Below are 23544 nucleotides of genomic sequence, written 5' to 3' on the forward strand. Positions count from 1 at the left end.
CCATGTTTTGTGGACACAACTTACAAAATGTGTGTGTGTGTGTGTGTGTGTGGTGGCAGGAGCTTCTTAAAAAAAAAAGTTTCCTTTTACTAAAATAGGATCAGATCACTGATACTATCTTCTTCCCACTCTGAACCTTGAAGATTGTTTATCTTTGATAGATAATTACTGTGAGTTCAGTTTGTAAAATAAATGTGTCCAGGCACTTTAAAGAAAGCTCAGTCTTAGATCTTAAGAAACTTAGATCTTTGCTCTAAAAGAAAGGACTGTTTCCTACTCATTTCTGTATTCTCCTCAGCACCCAGTGCAGGATGCTTCATATATTTACATGCAACAAATATTTACTGAATTTTCAGAACTAAAATTATATGAGCTTGCCAATGAAAAACAGCTAACAAGTAATATTTGTTGAGCACTTATTATGTCCAGACAATGTGCGAGGTGTTTTACCTGAATTTCTTCCTTGCTGCATCGCTATGAAATATCTATCTTTATTATTCTCATTGACAAAAGAGAAAATTAGCTGTGAGGTGAAGTAACATGATCAAGATCACACAGCTAAGTAAGTGGCAGAGCAGGGATTTGAACCCAGATAACTCTATCTGCTCAAAGAAACAAAGGTTAAAAAAAACACCCTACATTTCCGGTCTCTCTATTCTTCCTTTGTCACCAATTACTGGGGAGAGGAATTCAACAAGATTTAAATAGAAGAATATTGTCACCTACCACTTAGCTGGCAAAGCTGGGTCTCGTCCTCCTCCTTTTATAGGTCTTTGGCGTTACAAATGTCCGCCAATGCTTCCCTGGATAAAGGGCCTGGCGCTGGGTCTAGCAGAGCCATCCACGGGGGGTGAGCAATGCTGACGGATCTCCTGCATTAGTGGCTTCTGCCTTTGGGACTGAAATTGATTTTCTGCATTTTAGAGTATCCTCTCATCTTAGCTTTTGGTTGAGGTCAAATGTGGTACCCGCTTAGTATCTGATGCAGCCTCGGCCATGGGATTAAGTCTTCCCTGACAGGGGATGGATTTGATGGCCTAAGAGGTCTTTTCACCACAATGATCTATAAACCAGGGAAGGGCTTCTAAACATAAGCTCCTTAACCAAGAGTGCACTGGGACTATCTGACCATTAGCTATCAGGAAACCAAACTACATCAACAAAGCCCTACCCCAACAATCTACACATCCAACTGTCTACAATAATAATTCTCAAAATTTTCCCCCTTAACTGTTTAATTTTTTTCTCTTTCATCTATTGAAAAATCCTAATATGTACTCACATTAATCATATACTAGATCAGTGATGGTGAACCTATGACACGCGAACTCATTTTTTTGTTTGATTTTTCTTTGTTAAATGGCATTTAAATATATAAAATAAATATCAAAAATACAAGCCTTTGTTTTGCTATGATTGCAAATATCAAAAAATTTCTATATGTGACACGGCACCAGAGTTAAGTTAGGGTTTTTCAAAATGCTGACACGCCGAGCTCAAAAGGTTCGCCATCACTGTACTAGATTAACTCAGTTCCAGCATGTGATGTAATGCGTGGCTTTGCTCAGCGTGGACTCTATCAGCTTAATCGCAGAGATGCCTACAAAGTCACCTACCACAGTCTTTGGAGTCGAGGTAGCTACAATAATATAGTCTAGCCCAAATCTCAGTAACAGTTGTGGTCTTGTTGTGGGGTAATTAAGATTCTGTCAGGGTTTTATAAATCTAAAAAAAAGTCTTTTAGTTCTCTAGTACTACATATTAGATATGAATATCTGTTCTTAAAATATTGAGGGTTATGAGTGCATAAATAAAGGGTAACTAAAAACAACTTTGTCAGTAATGAACTCTAGTTACTCATGGGAATTTTTTTAAATTGATTTCAGAGAGAGGAAGGGAGAGGGTGAGAAAGATAGAAACATCAATGATGAAAGAGAATCATCAACTGACTGCCTCCTCCATGCCCTCTACTGGGGATTGAGCCCACAATCCTGGCATGTGTCCTGAACTGGAATTGAACCATGACCTCCTGGTTCATGGGTTGACATTCAACCACTGAGTCACACTGGCTGGACCACAGGGAATTCTGATGTTCATAATTTAAGAGACCACGATGTGGTTAGTCACTTCAAAAGTTATTTATGTCAGTGTTAGATTGAGAATTTTAAACATCTTGTTATCCATTAGATACCCATGAAGAGAAACATTCCAGAATAAAGCAGAAGCATAGGCTTTGGCTGAAAACTTGAGGAGTAAGAATTTTCTGGCTTCCTAAAGCAGATGAATTAGATCTAGTATTGGCATGCTCTTATTCTACCAGAGTTATTAATTCTGAAGGGGTCACTATGATAGTTCTTCTAATAAATTGATTTTTGGAACATAAATTCTAAAATTGGTCCTTCTTAATTTATAAACACACAAAATGCATACAGACACACATATTTTTAATAGATTTTCTGATAGTGTGGTTAGCTCAGGAATCAGCTCTGAGCACACAGCGAGAGATCAGGGACAGAGGCTTTGCTCAATAGTAATCATAACAGTTCAACATTGAGTACCTACTATATGCTAGACACTTGACATTCTCTTGCTTAATCCTGAAAACACCCAAGAGGTGTTCCTGTTTCTAGCGTTCAGACTTAGACCCAGAACACAGTTAGCACTTAATAAATATTTGTTGATTGAATGAATGATTGTTACCTATGAGGAGAACATAGTTGCGAGGAATACATATTGCCCAAAGTTATATAGTTAATAAGTGGTGGAGCTAAATTACCAACCCTATATCCTGGACTGTTTTATGACCCCATGCTGCCATCTTGTATATAGATTTTATATAATATATGCAATGTATTATACATAGGCAGCATAACCAACCAGGTACCTAGGAAAGATTAGAAATAGATGAACACACAAATACTGATCATGATAACAAATCAGTATTTACATCAAGGTGTTACGTTTTCTGCTTCTGCCTGAGTCAAACTTTTACAATAAAAATGTTCATAGTTTGGTCAATTTAGCAGCAGCTTTAGCTAAGAACAGAACAAAAGGCCCCCTAAATCCTGCCATGAGAAGTCTCACTGCCAGCTCTGACCAGGAAGGCTGTGGGAACATGAGTGCAACAGGAAGGCCTGGGCTTGGTGCATGACACTGACTGATGAATCTGCTTATGTCATGAGCTTGTTCTTGCCAGAGTTCTAATTCCGGCTGCCATGGTGGCCACCCCACCACTGCGGGGACAATCAAACAAAAGGTATATGCACATTTCAATGTACAGGTAAGGCGGGCACCTCTCACTTTACGTGGCTCTTCCTCTCTCAGGTGAGGAGAGTAGGATAGGAAACATCAGGTTTGGCAGCCCATACTGTGAGCTGGGATTCAGAAGAAAGAGCAGTGGGACAAAAATTTCTACCAGCCCTTTCCATTTGCTGCCAGCTTTACTGTCCCAATATTTGCCCCAAATAGGTCCAAATTTTTTTAAAAAAATAAATTATACAACAAAATATATTTTTGAACTAATTCAACTTGAGCATTTACTGTGAAAATTAGAATATAGTAGGGGAAACCCACTAAATTAAGCCAGCCAGACTGGCTTTTGTCTCCCTGAGAGTATTTAAAATTTTCTCTCTCTCAGAGAGGTTGATTGAAACTAGAAAATTAAACATTTACAATGTCATAATATATTCAGGATAAGCCACCTTAGACAGCTAAAGTGAAAAAAAAAATATATAGGGCTGATCAGTACTTTCTGTTCTATAACTTAACAGATTTTCTTTAAAAACTCTGGAAGAGGAGCCATTGACTTCTACAGATGGAAAGTGTGTGATGTTCATTTTAAAATTACTAGTAGAGCCTGCTATTGACCATCTAATTATGCCGAGTTCCATTTATAAACATAGCTAACCACTAAGTTTATGGAGACTTTTTGTGCTGCTTTAATAGGATATTGATCGAGAGCATAGTTTGAGTGTACTGCCATTGGATTGTGTAATGGCAAGCAAAGGCAAGGTCACAGCCACTGCTTGTGCTAGGGCTGCAGTCCATTTTTTATTATAATCTTTTTGTTTCTTCCTTTAAATGCTCAAGCCCATATGATTTCTTTCAAAAGAAGAGCTTGCTTAAGAATCTAACCGGCTTTTAAAATTAATTTCCATGCAATGATCATACCCATCATGTTACTTAACAGAGGAGAACAGGCCCCTTGTTCAGAAAAGAAAGTGTCTAATCTATTTCACTTTACTCAAGATCTAAAACACTGCAACTATGTAAAAGGCACCCTACAGGACTGGGCGCCTGGAATCTCTATCCTACATCCTCAATTTCCTGATGAGACCTTTCCTGCATAAACATTTTTTAATATTTAAGTTTGGGGTTTGTTCCTATCAAAGAGCTTCATTTTCTTATTGTACCTTGTAGCTGAGTTATTTCTGCTGTAGTAGCTCCATTATGTCAGGTGAAAATATTTAGAATATTGCCAATAGTTCATACTAAATGAGCCAGAAAATCCCGAGGGTGTGGCTGTGGGTGCTCAAAGACGCACAGAGGACCTCGAGGCTTAAAAAAAGCAGTTTAAAAATGAACTACAATCTGGGTCTTAACTACAATTCCTATGTGAGAATACAGATAGAAATAGTACGCATTTCTAAGGCAGAAAACAGCCACTAGGGTGCCACCTCATGCCAGGCTGAGGCATATGCCTGGCTCCATTCACTCCCACTCTCCATTGACAAACAGCTTGGGAATCCTGGAGCCACCCAGCAGCCCAGCTTTGTGGCAGAGCCAGGACAATTCAGCTGCTGGATTTTAATAGATTCTGCAGCAGTGCAACAGGAACCAAAAATCAGTCTGGGTAACTGAGAGCGGTTTTCACACCCAAAGACTCTAAGGCTGGCCACAGTGTACTGAGAACCCTGGCTTTTCAAAATTCCAGGGCCATGAAGTCATCCCCAGCCACCAAGTTTACTTAACCCTTGCAGCCGGCTCGGGTGTACAAACCGCTGCCTGGAAAACTAGAACCCGCCAGGCCAGAGTCACAATGGCTTGTGTGTATTTGCGGTTTTCCTCTTTCCCAGCCAAGTATTTAGGGTTTCAGAGTCGCTCCACCAGCTTCAAGTGAAATAGTCAGCACTTTAGGAGGAAATGGGCAGAAGAAGTGGATTTTTGGGGAGGATTTTCTGGGTTCATACCAGGAAGGGTATTTGACAGCCTCAAGGCACACACCTGGAGAGAAACACTGGCGCAAAATAAACAAGAGTGGGTGCTGACCCAGAGAGCTACTGAAGAGCACCATTTAGCAGCTCCTAGAGTGGGCTCTCTTTGTGGCAACTTTATGAGAGAGAGACCCATCTGAAATGCTGCTGGAAGGCTTTGTTTGAAAGCGCAGCATCATGTAAGAGCCATTTCAACAGATGGTTCCTGTCTCTTTCCTCACAGTACCACACTCAAACAAGGTTGGCGACTGCGAACCACAGTGTTAGCATTGGTCAACCACTCCCCCAAAGCAGAGAGGCCGTCTCTGTCTCTCCTCCGGCACAGTGTCTAGTAGTCTGAGCAGTGCTCCTCTCTCCCAGGGAAGAAAGTAATAAAAAACTAAGACAACTTTCCGATGGTCCTATCACCTGGGGGGAAAGGTGGGAAAACAAACATACATTTACTTTTATGCTATAGCACTTGCTTTGCTGCTAAGACAAACAGGACTCTCCTTTCTTGCCTTTCATGAACTCTAGATAATGCAAAAACAGAAAAGAAAAAAAGAAAAGGCAGGAGGTAAGGGTGAGAAGGGAATTAGTGGGAGACTCCAACAGCTCCATGCATCTAATCAATACAATAACCTTGTTGCCGACTCTCACCTCTGAATGTGTGAGGCTAAGCCAGCAGCTTTCTCTTGACTTTCTCTGCCATTGCCACCCTGTAGTAACACGATTATAAACAACAAACTTAACACATCGTTATTTCAGTGAATCCTCATGTGGAAATACTGAAATAGCACCTCCCTCCTCTATTAAATTTAAAAGGAGGAAAACTAAAAACAGAAACTAACTGGAAACGGTGGGGAAAGTAAATATTTATATTAGCAAATTCAAAAATTGAATGCTACAGAGGCCAGGATAAGGGAAAACTTTCAAGCCAAGGCCACCAGTAGTGTGAAATTTCCAGACTATATATTTGGTCATAGTTAGGTGTGGTTGGGGGACTGGGGGGGGGGGGGGCTGGGACAGATAAGAAGGTGTTGAGAAAACATCTGCAGCACAGTGAAGAAATTCTAAGACACTGAGGCCATGGAAAACATCCAGGTAAAAGTGAAAACTACAGAAAGACTTAGAAGATCACTGATTAGGGGAGTGGGAGATAAACAGATGGAGTACAGGTGATTTTTAGGGAAGTGAAGTATTCTGTATAATACTATAATAAGGCAGACATGCCATTATACATTTGTCAAAACACACAAATGTATAACACAAAGAGTGAATCCTAATGTAAACTATGGACTTTAGTTAATATAATGTGTCAATATAAGCTCATCAGTTGTAACAAATGTACTACACTAACAAAAGATGTTAATAGGGAAAACTATTTAGCAGGTATATTGAAATTTCGTACTCTGTTAACCTAAAACCATAAAACTAAAACTGCTTTAAAATACTATTCATTTTTTTTTTAAACAAACCCATGGGGGAAATCTAAATGTCTTACTTGTTTTGTTCTACCTGAAAATAGTTTTAACCTTTTTTAATGCACACATTAGTAATCTAAAAGTTTATCAACTCTAACAAGAAATGACCTATAATAATGAAAGGGTAATATGCTAATTAGACCGGACATCATTCCGGATGTCCTTCCTGATGAAGCCAAGGCCGGAGGGAAGCCAGCCTGGGTTCTGGGTGCCTGCGGGTGGCCCAAGGGAAGCAGCCCATGTCCCAGGTGCCTGCAGGCGGCTGGAGGAGGGAAGCAGCCTGGGTCCTGGGTGCCGGAGGGAAGCCGGTGCTGGCAGCCAGGGGAAGGAAGGCCTACTCTTGCATGAATTTTCATGCATTGGGCCTCTAGTTATTTAATAAAAACACAGAATCTTTGGATTCTGTTTAGTTCTATAATGCAGGTATAGGAGAGGTCATGACAAAATATCTGCAGTCAGCTAGCTGAGTATAGCAAAGTAAAAAGAGCAAGTTTCTTAACCTCTTAGAGCAGCGGTTCTCAACCTGTGGGTCGCGACCCCTTTGGTGGTCGAACAACCCTTTCACAGGGGTCGCCTAAGACCATCCTGCATATCAGATATTTACATTTGATTCATAACAGTAGCAACATTACAGTTATGAAGTAGCAACGAAAATAATATTATGGTTGGGTCACAACATGAGGAACTGTATTTAAAGGGCCAGAAGGTTGAGAACCACTGACTTAGAGTATCATGGTCTCCTGCATCTGTAAAAAGGGACAATAACAGTGACCATGGGAGGGATGAATGAGATAATGTTTACAAAGTGCCTAGCATAATTCCCAGTACAAGGTGCATGCTTGGGAATTCTAGCTACTATAATTGTTCATATTAGTGTTGAATCATGCTCTTAACAGCGCTAACATTATGCATTTAATCAACTTATGTGCCAGTTAGCTTATTTCTATTTCAAGGTTGCAGAATGCACCCAGCCCCACTCATCTGTAAAAAGTGTCTGCTGCACCTCTAATGCAGATGCTTAGTTCTTCCAGCCTGGGCAAGGGGTCAGCATTGTGAGGAGTGGTTAAAGATTTTGACTCCTTCGTGTGGCTCGAGTGTTAAGTCTTTCAGAAAGGTGTGAGGGTGATGAAACCTGAGCTGGGGGATCCTTACTCCAACCACCAAGGCAACCTTGAGACATACACCCTGACAAACCTGGATTAAAGATCTGTAAGAGGGAGGGGGCTCTGGATGGCAGTTTGGCCTGAAGCCACAGTTTAGCTGACACAGCCCAGTCCCACTCTTGCCAAACAGATTCAGTCAGCATGAGGCCATGTGTGAGTGAGTCCTGGAGCGATTACACAGCAGTGTGCAGAATCAGAAAGCACTGGAGAGCTGAAGGCCGCTCACGATGCCAGGCATCAGCAACACAAGCCCCTAAGCAGCGACAGGAAACAAAACCAGGTCCCTCTGCAAATTCAATCTGAGGTCCAGCCATACCCTCTGGCAGTCATGAAGGCAGTTTTAGAATTCATTTGGCAACCACACCATCACACACTGCATGGAGGTCCAATCAAGCTTGGAACTGATAAGCCCTGGGATATAAGACCTTAAAGGGATATACAGGAAGAAGAACAAGATTCTGAGGATGGTTCTGAGCAGCGTGAGCCTTCTCATACAACCCCAGGCCTCAGACACTGATGATAATGAAGATTAAATGTAAGCATTACAGCAGCCAGGGTAGATTAAAAAGGTCTAGTGCTCCGATCTTAGAGTTCAAAGGATTTTCACTTGAGGCTGTTTGGACTGTAGTAAGGGCTCAATCAATATATTTCTCTATAATGCCACTATGACAGTTATACTCTGATATATCAGTCTTTATTACTTTTATTATTAAAATTACAAGAAAAATGTGAGCTAGTGATTTTTTAGAAGTCCTAAAATGGTGTGTGTGTGTGTGTGTGTGTGTGTGTGTGTGTGTGGCTATTTGTCTATGCATCCTTATTTGTCTATGTCAAATAACTGGCTAGTTAGCTATGCTAGGACAGCATATATCCTCCACATTAATAAAGCAACCTAGTCTCTACTTCACTGGGTGCTACTTTACGCATACTTCAAACTATGACAGAAACTTCTCCCTTCTACCTCACAACCTGCTGCTCCTAATGACTTATCCCTTAGGTTTCCACCTCCCCTCCCCCGCCATTCCTGGACAGCCCTGCACCAACCAAGGGTCCCTGACTACCAGAATGCTAACATCCATAGTTACTTTTCTGCTATTTTCCATGTAGCCTCACATTGTAGAGTTCAAGTTCCTTTGGGCCAGTCTAGATTCTAGCATTACACAGACTTAGCTTAACCATTTACCTACTGTTTGACTTTGGGTAAATGACTTCAATAGACCTGTAATTTAACTCATTTGTAAAAATGAGAGTGATTTCTATCTGACATGTTTACTGCAAGGATTAACTGATGCTACCTATGTGAAGACCTAGCACAGTGCCTGGCAGATAGTGAGTACTCAAAAGTCACTCTCTGTCTAACCCTCTACCCCTGCCCCCTTGCCCCCACCTTGTCTCCCCATTTTTGGATTCTTAAGGGTCTTCTAGCCTTAAGAAATAAGAACAGACAGAATCCAAATTGTAAGATCAGAATGGCTTGGCTTGCTTGACCGGGCATCTTGTCATGAGATTGACTGGTTTGCTCGGTCAATGTTCTCAGATAGTAACACAGGGAATGGGAGGGGGTGCATGAACTTGAAAATAAAAGATTGTTTTTTTACTTCACCTCATCCCACAAATGATTTATTTTGACTTGAAACCAATTTTGACAATGCATATTTTACCTACAAGTGATATTTTGAAGTAGGAGGGGGATAAAAATTGTAATATTTGGTATATGTTTTTTCTTTCTGTTACTAGGTGTTCAAACATCATAGTCATTATAGGTATGCTTTTAAATAAAAACAAAAATATGTTTTTAGGGGAAGGCAACTGTGTGTGTGTGTGTGTGTAAGAGAGAGAGAGAGAGAGAGAGAGAGAGAGAGAGAGAGAGAGAGAGAGAGAATCCTATACCTTCTCCTTGGACTGTCTGGATTATTTCATAGCAAAAATACAATCAATGACCTTTTGATCAATGGAACAGGGTGGTGACAGGTACTCGTAATTCACTGTTGTTGGTGATTATTGACAAGCTGGTAATGATCATGCTGTCCTGTGTCACTCCTGCTGAGGGCATTAGCATTCTTTAAAGGTCAAAACCAGTATTTTTTTAATTGCAGAATTTTTAGAAATCAGGGAAGCCTCAGGGTTTTTTAAAACCAGGTTCACACTACAAACTAAGGAATATGTGAAGCACTCAGGATTTCAGTTCTTTCCATATGTTTCACATTAAAATGACATCAAATTTTCCTGATTTAAATTCTTGGCTCTTAAATAAACTGCGTGGCAAAAGTCTTCCAATGGGTGAGTGAAAAGGGGATTCTGAAAGCTATTTATGTCTCCAGGAGGCCGAGGCAGAAAGCAAGCACAAACCAAAGGCAAATCTGTACCAAATCAAAGCAAATTTATACTTACTCTGTGACACTCTTACTAGCTCAGTCACACTAAAAACACCTGATGTGACAAAACTGTCCTGGAAGCCCAAATGTCCTGAGGAAACAAAAACAAAAGAGGCAAAGTGTCATAAATAGAAGATATTTGGTAACAGAAGTCTAAACATGAGTTTCACTGTGATTAAAAAATATGATGTCTACTTTCATATTCTGCTCTGGTTAGAGTTTCCGTGGGAGGGTATAGTCATTTAGTTATGTAGTTTTTGGTGTGTGTTTTTTGGTTTGAATCTAGAGGTTATGGAAAGCTATGACACAACAACTGGGTGCTTTCTGAAATGGTTAAAAAAAAAAAAAAACTCAACAGGAAATCTGAAACAAAAGACGATTTAAAATAAATGGTTACCTTGGCTGACCTCTGAGGCCGTAACAACTGGGATGAAAACACCCTACCCTAAGAGTCAGCCCGGATAGCTAAATTCCACAACAGTTTTAAACACGATTTTCTAAAGAAACGTTTGATGGGGATTAACTATCTATTCATTCAAACCAAACAAGATTTAAAGATGTTCCCTTCATTTCTAGAGGAACCACAATGTAAATCTTTAAAAAGCCAGACTAGCAGAAGCAAATCCCTTAAAAACCATTGAAACATAAAAATAAATTCTTGGAGCACAGATAAAATTTAGATTTGTTTCAAGAACAAGAGTTTTTTTGTTGTAGGGTTGATTCTTTACTTTTTTTTAAGGAAAGATAAATTAATGGTACAAAATTAACCTTTGAATTTTGAATCTGTTTCATTTTTTCTGGATGATTAGTTTCCTTTATGATGTCTGTGTATTCATTTTTATAGTATGTTGAGGAACATAAAACATAAATGGCAAGGAATACTAGTAGATAATTGATGATATGTCATTTCCCTCTCTGCCTCTAAAGTCTTCTCATTCTGTGAGCCTCACATAGGTAAACCTAACTGAGAGATCTGTCTATTGCAGTGGTTCTCAACCTTCCTAATGCCACGACCCTTTAATACAGTTCCTCATGTTGTGGTGACCCCCAACCATAAAATTATTTTCGTTGCTACTTCATAACTGTAATTTTGCTACTGTTATGAATTGTACTGTAAATATCTGATATGCAGGATGTATTTAGGCGACCCTTGTGAAAGGGTCATTCGACCCCCAAAGGGGTCGTGACCCACAGGTTGAGAACCATTGGTCTATTGAGTTAATGTAACCACCTACTTTAAAATTAGGGCCAAAGGAGAAGCTGATGGCTGAGGGGAATTTTCAAAAATAACTGTTCTTTGAAATGAGGAAAACACCTTTAAAAAACACAACATAAGAAAAAAGACCAATCTGAATATGATCACTACGTAGGGGAGGCAAGTTTACTTGCACATTTTACACAACAAAAAATTGTTAAGTGTCAGAGACATAAATACATGCAAAAATTGTCATGTTTTGGATTATAAATGCACCTACAAATTATTCTTTTTCCTTTAACATTTGACTTCTGCATAAGAAAGATATTTTTTAAACTTAGATTTAAAAGAACATTTTCAGTTTTTAAGATCAAATACACAACCTCTGATATTATAGGTAAATATCTCTAATTTTTAGGATATCTGATAATCATAAACTTCTTAGTAAAATAAAATAGCACCATGTATGGTGATGGATGTTAACTAGAATTACTGGGGGGGGGGTCATTTCACAATATATCTATATAGTGAATCATGTTGTACACTTGAAACTAATGTAATGTTATATGTCAATATCTTAATTTACAAAAGAAAAAATGTATATACACCACAACTTAAAAAATGGCAAAATTTCATTCGAAGAGTTGGTTAAGAAATTTCAGCTCCCAAGGTACCCACACCCAGGTATTTAGTTGACTGTTATTTGAGGTGGGCCTAAGGTGTGGTCTCTTGGATTAAGAGAACTGAGAAGTAAAAATAGGTAAATCAAGAAAAGTTCTCTAACATGGTCTTGGCAAAACAGACTCTGACACCTTTTTCTATTGTGATAATATTCAGATCACATTGATCCTCCAGACCATAACAAATGAAATCCAACCACAATGTACATTAAGTTTAACTTAAAACACATATATCAATGGCAAGGAAGTTCATAGTGGAATAGGAAAAGCTGGGTTGAGCTCCAGCTCTTGCTCACCTCTGTCTGTGTCACCTGCCTGCGAGCTGATACTTGTTTCAGTTACAACCTTTGTAATTCTTTACTTTAAGGACAACTTAACATGAATTTCTATATAGACAGAATGTGCACACACATACATTAATCCTGCTACCAAAAAAAATAAAATAAAATAAAGCAAGCAATATAACTGAAAACTAAGTTTAGTTTGTCACAAGGGCTTGGGAGGGGGTAACCTCTGTGCTCATCCTTTCAAACTCACCCTGTTTTCATTGCCCTTTTTCTTCTGTCTACCTCTAAAATGCTAGTGTTCTCCAGGGTTTGTGCTCATCCCTCCATATATTTTTTTGCCCTCAGTTTATCTTCTCTATTTCCATGATATCAGCTACCAGGCTTGACTGTGGTATTTGTGAAAGCTAGAATAATATTTGTTTCCTTCTCCACTGTATTTAATGCCTGAGACAAAGCAGCTAGTAAGTGAATATTTATTGAATGAGTGGATGAATGAATCTATTAGCCAATGACTCTCAAATCTTTATCTTTTGCCTTGACTGCTCCTCTAGATTCCTAACTCATGAATCAAGCTGTTTATTGCATATTTCTATCTATATAGCTCACGGGTAGCCTCAGATCCAACATGTCCAAAGCTGAGCTCATTTTCTTCTCCCCCAAAACCTGTTTTTACTCTTTTGACTTTCCTATGTCAATGAACCATCCACCATTCAATCTGCTTTTCTGTTTTGGTGTCATCCCTTACTCCTACTGCTTACAAACACCCACATCCACCTAATCCCCATGGATTCAATTTCTTACAATTTCTTGACTCCATGTACAACTCTGTCTCCCTCGTATGACTGTGCTTAAGGCTTTTGCCAATTCTCACCAGCCTTCTAACTATGTTCATCACCAGTCTTGGCTTCTCTTCTAGTCTATTCTCCACTCAGAGTTATCTCACTAATAGGCAAATCTGATGATTCATTCATTTATTCAACGAATATGTATTGAGCCCCTACTGTGGGCCAGGTGATCGTCCAGGGGTTTGAGATACAGTCCTGCCTTCAGGAAATGACAGTCTATGATTACAGACAGCTGACAATATAAAAGAAACAAATTATTTTAAAAATTATAAATGGTATAAATGATATAAAGGAAACAAGCAGGAAACTCTTTAGAAAGAGCAGTTAAAGAAGGTCTCTCTTAAGAGCTGACATCTGAAAGATGCTAAGGAGACAGCCAGGAAAAAAGGGGCAAGAGCTCTTCAGGCAGAGGGATTAGCATGTACAAAGCCCTGAGGTAGGAAAGAATAAGGTGTTGGAGCAAGCATGTCAAACTCACGGCTGGCCACGCTGTGTGAGTTTGACATGCTTGTGCTGGAGGATCCAAGAAAAACCCAAAGTGTTCAGTGATCACTACCCTGTCAGAAATCTTGCAAGAGCCCCACAAAGAGTTTAGGGTACAGTAACAAACTCCTTCACATGACCTACGACCTCCATGTAGCCTCTGCTTTCCTCTCTGGGCTCAATTTTATATTTTGTTTCTTGCTTCCAGCCCTATTCCTTGGCCTACGTGAACACACGTACCTCCAGGGCCCTGGTTCAGCCCCTGCCCTCACCCTGCTCCTTCTTTCCGGACTTTCTGTCCCTCTGACTATTTGTTTGGCCACCTCCTACTTGTCTTTGGGACTCAGCTTTGTTGTCACCTCTATCAAAAGCTTTCTCTGGTTACCTCACTGCTGGAGAAGACTCCTTTTCTCTTTCTGGGATACGGACCTGATGTACTATGTGTGGTTCTAATCTAGGACTTAGGACACTAAATTGCAGTTTTGTCTTTTTCTCATGTTAGACTGTGAGTCCTTTGAGAAAGAGCGTCATCTGTATCTCCAGCACTCCAGGTCCTAACACAGTGTCTGGTCTCCAGTGAGCACTCCAGAGATGCCTCTGAAGAAACACAACTCAGATCGGGCTCAAGTATGTGCATTTTCCTCTTTATAAAAGTGTAAGCAGAATTCATTATTTCTCTCTCTCTCTCTCTCTCTCTCTCTCTCTCTCTCTCTCTCTCTCTCTCTCTCTCTCTCATCTCCAGCAAGCCAGTACACATCTGAAAACTATTAAAATGAACCATCCAAAGAGTCCCTCCAAACTAAATAGGACAAGGACAGGACAGACAAGCCCTTTAGATGAAGCTCCTGATCAAGAAGGTGCCATCAGGTTCTCTGAGGAGGAATGTCTGGGGTTGTCCTATTATTGTGGTTATGGTTCAAATTTTGGGAAACCAAGGAAAAACAGAGTTGAAGGGCAGCATTATTTAATAAACATAAGAGAGGGGAAAAAACCAACTACAAAACAATTTAGTCTGAAGCTTAAAGTAGGATCTTGTGTGATCCTGAGAAAGTCGCTGCCAAAATAATAATTTGATCCTCCTTTCCCTCCTAGAAACCTTCCTCAAAGGCTTATTTTAGGAAAATGTGTGTAATTTAGAAGGTGAAATATATGCGAATGTACAATAACCAGAAATATAAAAATAAAGAGAATTATTTCACAAGTCCTGATAGAATCATCTCTGCACAGTCTTATGAGGTTATCAGAGGGCCTTGACTACTTTAACTTCACAATGTGTCCTCAGGAAAAGGTCTGTGTAAACACGCCATGTAACTTTGAATGACTATGAAACTGGTTTTGTTCCTTCACCAATTATTTAGAAACCCACTGATCCAGTGGAAGACAGCCACGAAAAATGAAACCTAAGAAATGATGGAAAAAATGACACGGCTAATGTAATTACTAAGCGAACCTGAGCAGATTAATATTTTGTTCTCACTAACACAAACCAAGTCATAAAAATGACTTTCGGGGAAATAACACTAATCTGGGAGTTCTGCTTTATGGCAAAATGAGAGGAAAATGGGAAAATATATAAAAAGGTAAATTTAAGTAATTCTGAATTGAGATGTTAGCATGAAAAGATCTTCAGTTGGAGAGCTGATTAAACATTCCCCAAAGGTCCCAAGATTTACATTTTGAATAGGGTCTCTCAGAAATGAGTGCAAAACATATACTTTTGTTAAGCACATCTTAGATGGAAAGCCGGGCTGCGTAATGATCTGACTCTCTCTCCAATTCTGAACTAGTGTTCAGGAGCAATTCAGAGGAGACTGAAGTAAGGAGCACATCCTTTTTCGTTTTATATAAAATGACTAAAAAAGTTCATTCACTGAGGTCTTGTTCAGTGAATTCCCAATTAGAGTGGAGATTTCAATACCTTGGAGTCAGACCTCCTCACAGTAGGGAGAGATTAGGCTTTTGAAGAGAGGCAGGGATATGAAAAGCTGAATTCTTTTACGGGTGGTTAAGAAAAGCAGCTCTCTTTACCTCGATGATATCAGCAGTTATGGAAAATGCCATTATATGGGAACTGAATTTCATCTCATTAAAGGACTGAACATCTATCTACCTTTAAACAGGCAGGAAAGGAGGGGGGTGGTAGTTCGATTTGTAGAGAGACAGGTAACCTTGCAGAACTGTTCAAAGGTCGGGCGAAGAAACAGCTGGGAAAAAACCGTCCAGAGGAGTTGGCCTTCAAAGACCTTCTGAATGTCCATGGAGTAGAATGAATGTACTGAGGAGGAAAGTTTACACATCTGTGGTGTTTGGGTTGTCCTGTTGGGATAGCAAAAGACTCCCAGCTCTAAATGATCAAGTCTCATCTGGCTAATGGATTCAGGGCAACTACAACACACAGGTCATGGCAGCGAAAGAAGAGATCTCCATTCTATTGTCCCTAAGTAAATACTGTTCCATCTCCAGGCAAAGACAGGCCAGTGGCTGGGCCTTTCTTGTGTGTATGTCTGGGCTCCTCAAAGGGAAAAGACCTCCCTCACTCTCACACTATTTATATTCCCCAAGTATTTGGGATTGCCCATGATGAGCTAAATCCTGATGATGCTACTCTCACAGAACTTACATACTTGTCCTTCTAAAGAATAGTTCCCCTCAGCAACACTGTTCCTCCCTGGAATTTCTATTTCTCCTGTGTGAACTCCATACCTGCGTATAAGCCACCTAAGGGAAGGGGATGCCCCTCCATCATCCGCCCTCTGGACCACATCAGTGCATTTCTGGTGTGCTCAGTCAATACCACTAAGTTAAGCAGAACTTTTTCTCAACTTGTCTTCTGGCATAGCCTTTTTCTACTTTATCAGACAAGTATTTGTTTACCTGCCTTAGCTCTGCACTCCCACCATAAACTGGGCAAGGGCAGGGTTATGTCTCGTTATCTTACACTGCTCACAGGGCCTTGCACAAACCCTGTTCTAGTTGTGTAATAAATATTTACTCAGTGATTCAGATGAGCGATTTGAGATACCCTTATTTGGTAGCCCTCTAAAGCAAAATATAAATTATTATTAGTTTACCTCCAATACGTTGTTTCTGTACTTTTAATTTTAAATATCTCAGAAAACAGATTTGGGGGAAATGGGCTGTGGGTTTATTCTTGCTGATCCATTAAGCCCAAATTCTAAAATTTTAATCTGATTTTTTTATTACACACTGACTATTTAAATTATTCTACCATTCAATGATAACATTTGAAATATTATTTATTTTATGAGTAATTCCTTATTTAAAACAAATGCTAAAAATTCAGACATCACTAAGAAAGAACATAGAAGCCATAAAAATACACATGCATGCTGTTTGTGTGATTCATTTTCATGATGGTGGAGGAAATTTCATTTGGTCGTCTGTTTATGATAAACATTAAAAGATTGACATACGGTGTGGACTGACAGTAAGACTGAAATATTTCTATATCTAGAAAGTTGTGTCTGAGAATATATAAAACAAAGAAATGACAGTTGCCAACTAATGATATGGATGAGGTGCTTTGAGATTTTCAGATGAAAAGGTTTGTTATAAATGCATTTGTAATATGGTTATGATTGTCATTCTGTTTATCATAACACATCAAGGAATTGTCATTAGTATGGAAATAATGTCTTAGCTTAAAAGAAGGATGAATCAAAAAGAGGTTTTAGAAGTATGTGTCATAGGACTGATGTACTGTTGAGTTCCTTCTTTTGTTGCTCCCAATTTTCCTGCCCTGCTCAGATGCAGGTATTCAATACAAAAACCTAATATGTGTTTTTGTTTGCTTGTTTGTTCTGCCATGTCCATAAAGATAAAGTCAATATCTGGTTTATTGTTTTCATTCAACAAATATTAAATGCTTATTATATGGCAAGCACAATCCTAGGCCCTATAGATACAACTAGAAATAACAAAAGTTCTTTATTCTCTGGGGCTTGTATTCCCAGTTAAGGAAAATGTTTATGCCAAGATTTGCAGTAATGAATTTAATCTAAAATTGGGTCTTTTTATAAGACCTTTCTAGGAAAACTTTAACAACTAGCAAAGACTAGCAATGTCCTCCTGTCCCGAGTCTGCTGGCTGTCCAGACATGTCCATGGTTGACAGCCACAGACCACACTTCCCAGCCTCCCTTACAGTTAACAGTGGTCACTACTGGAACGTGAATGGAAGTTATACAATCAGCTTCTACCCCACACGCCTGAAAGGAAATTCCTGCCCCACAGACACACTCTCTTCCTCTTTTTATGAGCTGGAACAGTTTCAGCCATGCAGACAGAGAGTGTCCATGGAGTAGCAGAGCAATGAGAGAGGGAAACTGAGACCCTGAATGACAGTGTGGAGAATCATCACCCTTATCATTTAGAAGAGTTACAAAAAAAAAAAAAAAAGATTTGGGTATACTATAACCACTCTATTTTTTCGGTCTCTTTGTTATAGCAGCATAGTACTTACCCTAAACCTCATAAGTTGTCAAACTCTCCCTTTAGAATGTAAAGTGTCACAAATTAGAAGTCCACAGGCCAATTCCAGTCTGCAGATATATTTTGCTTGGCTAGTTAGCACAGATTTTTTTTTTTTTTTTTGCATATGAATGTTTTTAAACTGGGCATGAGCTTACAAATATATAACACGCCTCAAAACTCCTCATTGTATTTCATTTATTTAAATGATTTATAAGGCCCTTGTGGGTACATAAATTTGTGATGCCTACTAGGTATCTTTTCTCTACTTTACTCCACTAGGATAGTAGGTAGAGGTTAGGTGGATGGTTGGTATTTTTTCATCTGATAAAAAAGCCGTAAGTATTTCATGAGTTCCTTGAGAAAGGTTGGACTCTTTTTTTTTTTTTTTTTTACAGAGAGGAAGGGAGAGGAATAGAGAGTTAGAAACATCGATGAGAGAGAAACATCAATCAGTTGCCTTCTGCACACTCCCTACTGGGGATGTGCCTGCAACCAAGGTACATGCCCTTGAATGGAATCAAACCTGGGACCCTTGAGTCCTCAGGCTGATGCTCAATCCACTGAGCCAAACCAGTCAGGGCAAGGTTAGACTCTTTAGTTAGGTATTTAAAGCCCTTTGAAATCTGGCTTCTAGTATATCTTCTCAGTGTTATCTTCTAACACAATCCAAATATATGCAAAATAAAGGTGTCTATAGTAAAATGAGTTTGGAAAACCCTTGGTGGATGACAAGAAACATTTACATGTTAAAGCTCCTGAGAGTTCCAACATTACTTAACTCCCTATTTCCCAAAGAATTTGACAAGGATATTATTGGGTTTTGGCAAATGCTATTCTGCAGATACATTGTTTGGCTCCTTTTCCTATTCCCCGCCTTTGCTGTATGTACCAATGTACTGAGGGGAAATAAAATCTGAACTCTTTGAGCTAATTAACAATTTTATGCAAGGCTAAGGACACTACATCCTCACTTGCAATCATTTAAGCATATCTACATTAGAAAAATGTATCAAGCTGGTAACAGGTATTATAAAGTTAGGCAACCTATTTTAAAAAAATTATACATGGAGCCTCTCTCAGTAGTATTAATTTTCATCAAAAGTATAGCTTTCATTTATCCAATAGTTACTATATGTTAGGTACTCTGCTAAACACTTTAGACACATTAGCTCTAATTCTTTGTACAACTTTGTGTAGTTGGCAATATTAAGTTCAGAGAGGTTAAGTGATTTGCCTATGGTCACACAGCTAGTGGCAGAATTAGGATTAGAACTAAACAGGTTTACAGGTTTGTTTAGTTCTTTTATATAATAAATTTTATTGCACTTTAATCCATCATATGTTATACCAGAGACTTGATTATCTAGTCTAATTCAAAGGCCTTATCACATCTTCCCCAATTCCTGCAGTTAATAAGGAAAAATAGTATTTCAATTAATTAAGTTTGATTGCTCAATGATTTTACATAAAAGGGTTTATAAGTTTGAATTATTAGGCAATTAATTAAAGGACTATGTCTAATAGATATCAAAACATCTAACTAAAAAGTGAAAAATATCTTTATTTGTCTGTAAATATCAGATGTATCACATCATGAAATGAACTGGAAATGAAGAGATCTTAAAGATCACCTAGATATGGAGCAATCATCACTGTGTCATAAACATTTTAGACTAATAAAATTAAAAGGTTTGGTTTTTAAAAATTCTTTTCACATGTTTACTTTCCTGAAACTTCTCATTTACCTCAATTTTGTCCTTTGGAACAGGCAGAATAAATCGCTCTCTCTTCCATTTTGCTACTTGTTGAGTATTTGAAGATAGTCCCTCAATCCCTAATTTTCTCTCCTCCTGAATAAATATCCTTTCATTCATTGTTTTGTCATGCCAACAAACTAATTTCCCCTAAACATTTAGAATCATGCACTTATTAAGCCTATAATAAACAGAAATAGGTGCTTTGCAAGTGGACCCAACTACAAATTAGTTCTGTGCAGGAACAGAGGAACACTTGCTTTAGGGGAAAAAAAATTTTAAGCACCATAAAAAAGTTTTTAAAATAAAAAAATAAAATTTTGCTTCATGCTAGAAAAAGTAAGTTCAGCTATAATTAGCATAAGATCTGTATTTTATAAATATTTAAAAATGATGTTATTTTTAATGCACCATAAACTTAAAAGTATTTTTAATTTAATCTGCTTTTGAACTAAAAGGGGTAATAAACAACTTTATTGTTTTTATGTTCTGAATAAAAGTTTTTCTCTAAACTTAGACAGTAACTTAATCTGCAAATGGATCAAATTATTTGTTATAGCTTCAGTTTCTGCTTATGAACTCTTACATATATTAGGGAAAAGTAAGGAAATTTATTCTCTGAATACATCAGAAAATGATTACCCTAAATGAAAGAGACATGAGACTGGATCACCCGAGGGCTACCCTGGTTTATGGATATAAAACAGCAAAAAACATTAATGCCCATTGTCCTGTTCCTCCTTTTTAGGTTTAATTCACATGGCTGTGAAACCACTTACAGGAAGCCCTGCTTGCTAACCCACCTGAGGATACAGGCAATGACAAGGAAAGAAGATGACCAGAGGCCATGTGCTAATTTTAAGACACTCAACACGGATTTTGATTCACCAAGCATGGGAAAAAAAGTCATTCACGAACCAAGCAGTGTATTTAAAAAGAGTCCTTGCAATTACTTTTCTTAAGACTATTAAGGGGGCGGGGGGGAAGAGGAGGAATTGCAAATAGGTAGATGTAGCTTTCAAAATATATAATAAAATTAGTTAATGTTTAGAACCACAGATACAAAGAATTTTCATGTTTTTACAAGTCATTTGCTTGGTGCAATTCTTGTTCACTTAACCGGCGATTACTTACAGATGCCATAATTCACAATGCTTATTAAATTATAGACTCCATATTATATATTTCTGCTGATACTGTGGCATGCCACAAATCGTGTGGGCCACTATACTTTGAAGTTTGCTGGCTTAGCACAAACACAAAGTATTTTAGAAGTACCAGGAAATTCTTTGTGAGATATAACAGAAGGAATTAGACTGTTCAGGCCATGTCGTGTTCGTACAATGGAGCAACACTTTTAAGACTTTAAAGTCATGTAATACAATTCTAGGCTGGCTTTTTCTTGTTAAAAAAAGTAGAATGGGAGTGCTTGGAAGAGAAAAGGACCAATATTTGACAACAGAAATCAGCATAACCTTTTAACTGCAGCAGCCATGGGTGACTGCCCTTTGACCTTGAAAGATTATGTGGGATTTCAATGACAACAGCTGGAAGTGAGCATGTGTGAATAGAGAACACAGATCTGAGGCCTGGTACAAAAGACTGCACAATCTCTGCCCAGATCAGAGTGCTGATTAGAAATTGTTTCCTGGTCCTGGCTTAATAGAGTGTGATAATGAAAGTTTTTTGTTTTGTTTTTTTAATTCTTTAAGCAAGAAATCATTATTGATTTCTGCCAGTCCCACTTTTGCCTTCAGCTCCTCAAATCTGGACTTTTCATATGAAACAGCCCATCTTTCTTAAGGAATTGGTTACAAACAAAACTTTGTTTTACAAGCTACTTTCATAGACAAAATTTCTTTAAATTCTTGAGTTCCTCTCCTGAGTTTTACGATTGTGGCATTTCACATACAGTATCATTATTTTTTGTTTAAGCTCTGTCACGCACAGATACACCCACAGGCACACAATTTAAATGAGAGCATAATGGAAGTGGGAACCATATCTCTCTCATCTTTTTAATTCTACCATTTGTAAAATGTATAACATATGGTGGGTCCTTAGTATATGTGTGACAAATGAACAAACAAATAAAGTATTTCTTCTTACCCACATATTCTTTTTGTTCTTCTTGAGATATAAAGGTAGATTCCTACACAATATTTGATAATTTCATTGTTTTCTTCAACCAATTTCACATATAGAATAGCGATGTTTTTTGTGAAGTCTTTAGGAATGTTTGCCCAATAAGAACAAATGAAACGGATAATTACTCCCTTTCAAAGAGAAGTTAACTTAACCTAGTAGATTTGGTGATTTGACTGCTTGTTGAATGTGGTCATTTCAACCCATGAGACTGTCAATGAATGACATTCATTGAGCTGAAATGCACATAAACTGACACAGATGCACTCTCAAGTTCCCATGTAGGATCCCCACACTTGCTGACATTGCTCTGAAACCACCAGAAAATTGCCACATGATTACTGAAAGGCCATCGGGTTATGACTCATTTATGTTGTTTTGGTTTTATCATACAGTCTTATCTTACCTTGCATTGCTCCGAATTTTGCTAACTACTCTAGCTCTGGATTTTGCTAACGACTCTAGTTTCTATATCGAATTAGCAGCTCCCTAGCTTCAATAGAAATTGACCTTTCCTTTATGCAAATAATACCCTCCAGTTGAACAAAAACCAACCTGGCTGCACAGTATGAAACAAGCAGAGGCTGGTGAAATTGACTTCCAAATCAGACATGGGTTGTCTGTCTACATCCTTCTATAGCAACTAGAGATGTTATTCCAAACAAGCCATGGGACAGATTGTTTTTCGGAACAGACCGAATCCATTTGCCATTTCAAAATTCTATAAACAGAGTATTAAGGAATTCAATTCCCACAGCAACTATATGGGCGTTGGCTTCGGTTTTATGGGAGTTTCTGCCAAGCTCACATATTTGTAGAACTATTGGTTTAGAGCGTCCTTTGCAGCTCAGAGCGAGAGGAACCCCGATGCCTGTGATCTCAGTTCACTTTAAGGACTGGGTCTTCTGGTGACAGGTATACATGATAAATGTTCCAGAAGGCTGACCTAATTTCCGCTGAAGTGAGTGTTTTGCTAAGAACATTCCCTCAGAGTGTTAGCTTGCAACCAAGGATTCAAACAAGCCAGTGGCCATTCTCTTTAGCGGTTATTATCTTTGCTTAGGAAAGCTCTCTTGAAATGCAGTTAATTCTGCTTCCCCAGCCAAGCTTCTCCAGACTTACTTTTGAACTTAAATGTGTTATCTAATTAAAAATAAGTAATTATCAAACATAATAAGCTTCATAGTTTTTAGTCGCTGTGATCAGAAAAACAAAACACTCTAGGGCTAAATAGAAATCAAGGCAAACCTGCCATGTATTTGTCTTTTTCTCTTGCAAAGGGATCAATATGACAATGTGTTCATTCATGTTGTCCTTTAAAAATTATATCTGCAAAGGATTACTTACATATCATATAGTAGGAGGTATAGTATTATGTAAATTAGAATCCTAAATATCCTAAGCCTCAGTTTCCTCATATGTAAAATGGCACTAAGGTTGTGTCCACC

General features: G+C 38.5%; 1 protein-coding gene across 18 annotated transcripts in view; it reads right to left on the reverse strand.

The window, feature by feature from the left end:
• NFIA (nuclear factor I A) overlaps window positions 1-23544 on the reverse strand; it is a 379515-nt gene that overhangs the window by 117124 nt on the left and 238847 nt on the right. For 16 of the 18 annotated variants that reach the window (XM_059689356.1, XM_059689353.1, XM_059689363.1 and 13 more), the window contains one exon: window positions 10231-10305. The exons of the other annotated variants lie outside the window; for them this stretch is intronic. In XM_059689356.1, coding sequence (XP_059545339.1) covers window positions 10231-10305 — 75 coding nt within the window. The remainder of the gene's footprint in view (window positions 1-10230; window positions 10306-23544) is intronic. 18 annotated transcript variants of the gene reach the window in all.

Source organism: Myotis daubentonii, chromosome 3 (assembly GCF_963259705.1).
Source record: "Myotis daubentonii chromosome 3, mMyoDau2.1, whole genome shotgun sequence".
Taxonomy (NCBI): domain Eukaryota; kingdom Metazoa; phylum Chordata; class Mammalia; order Chiroptera; family Vespertilionidae; genus Myotis; species Myotis daubentonii.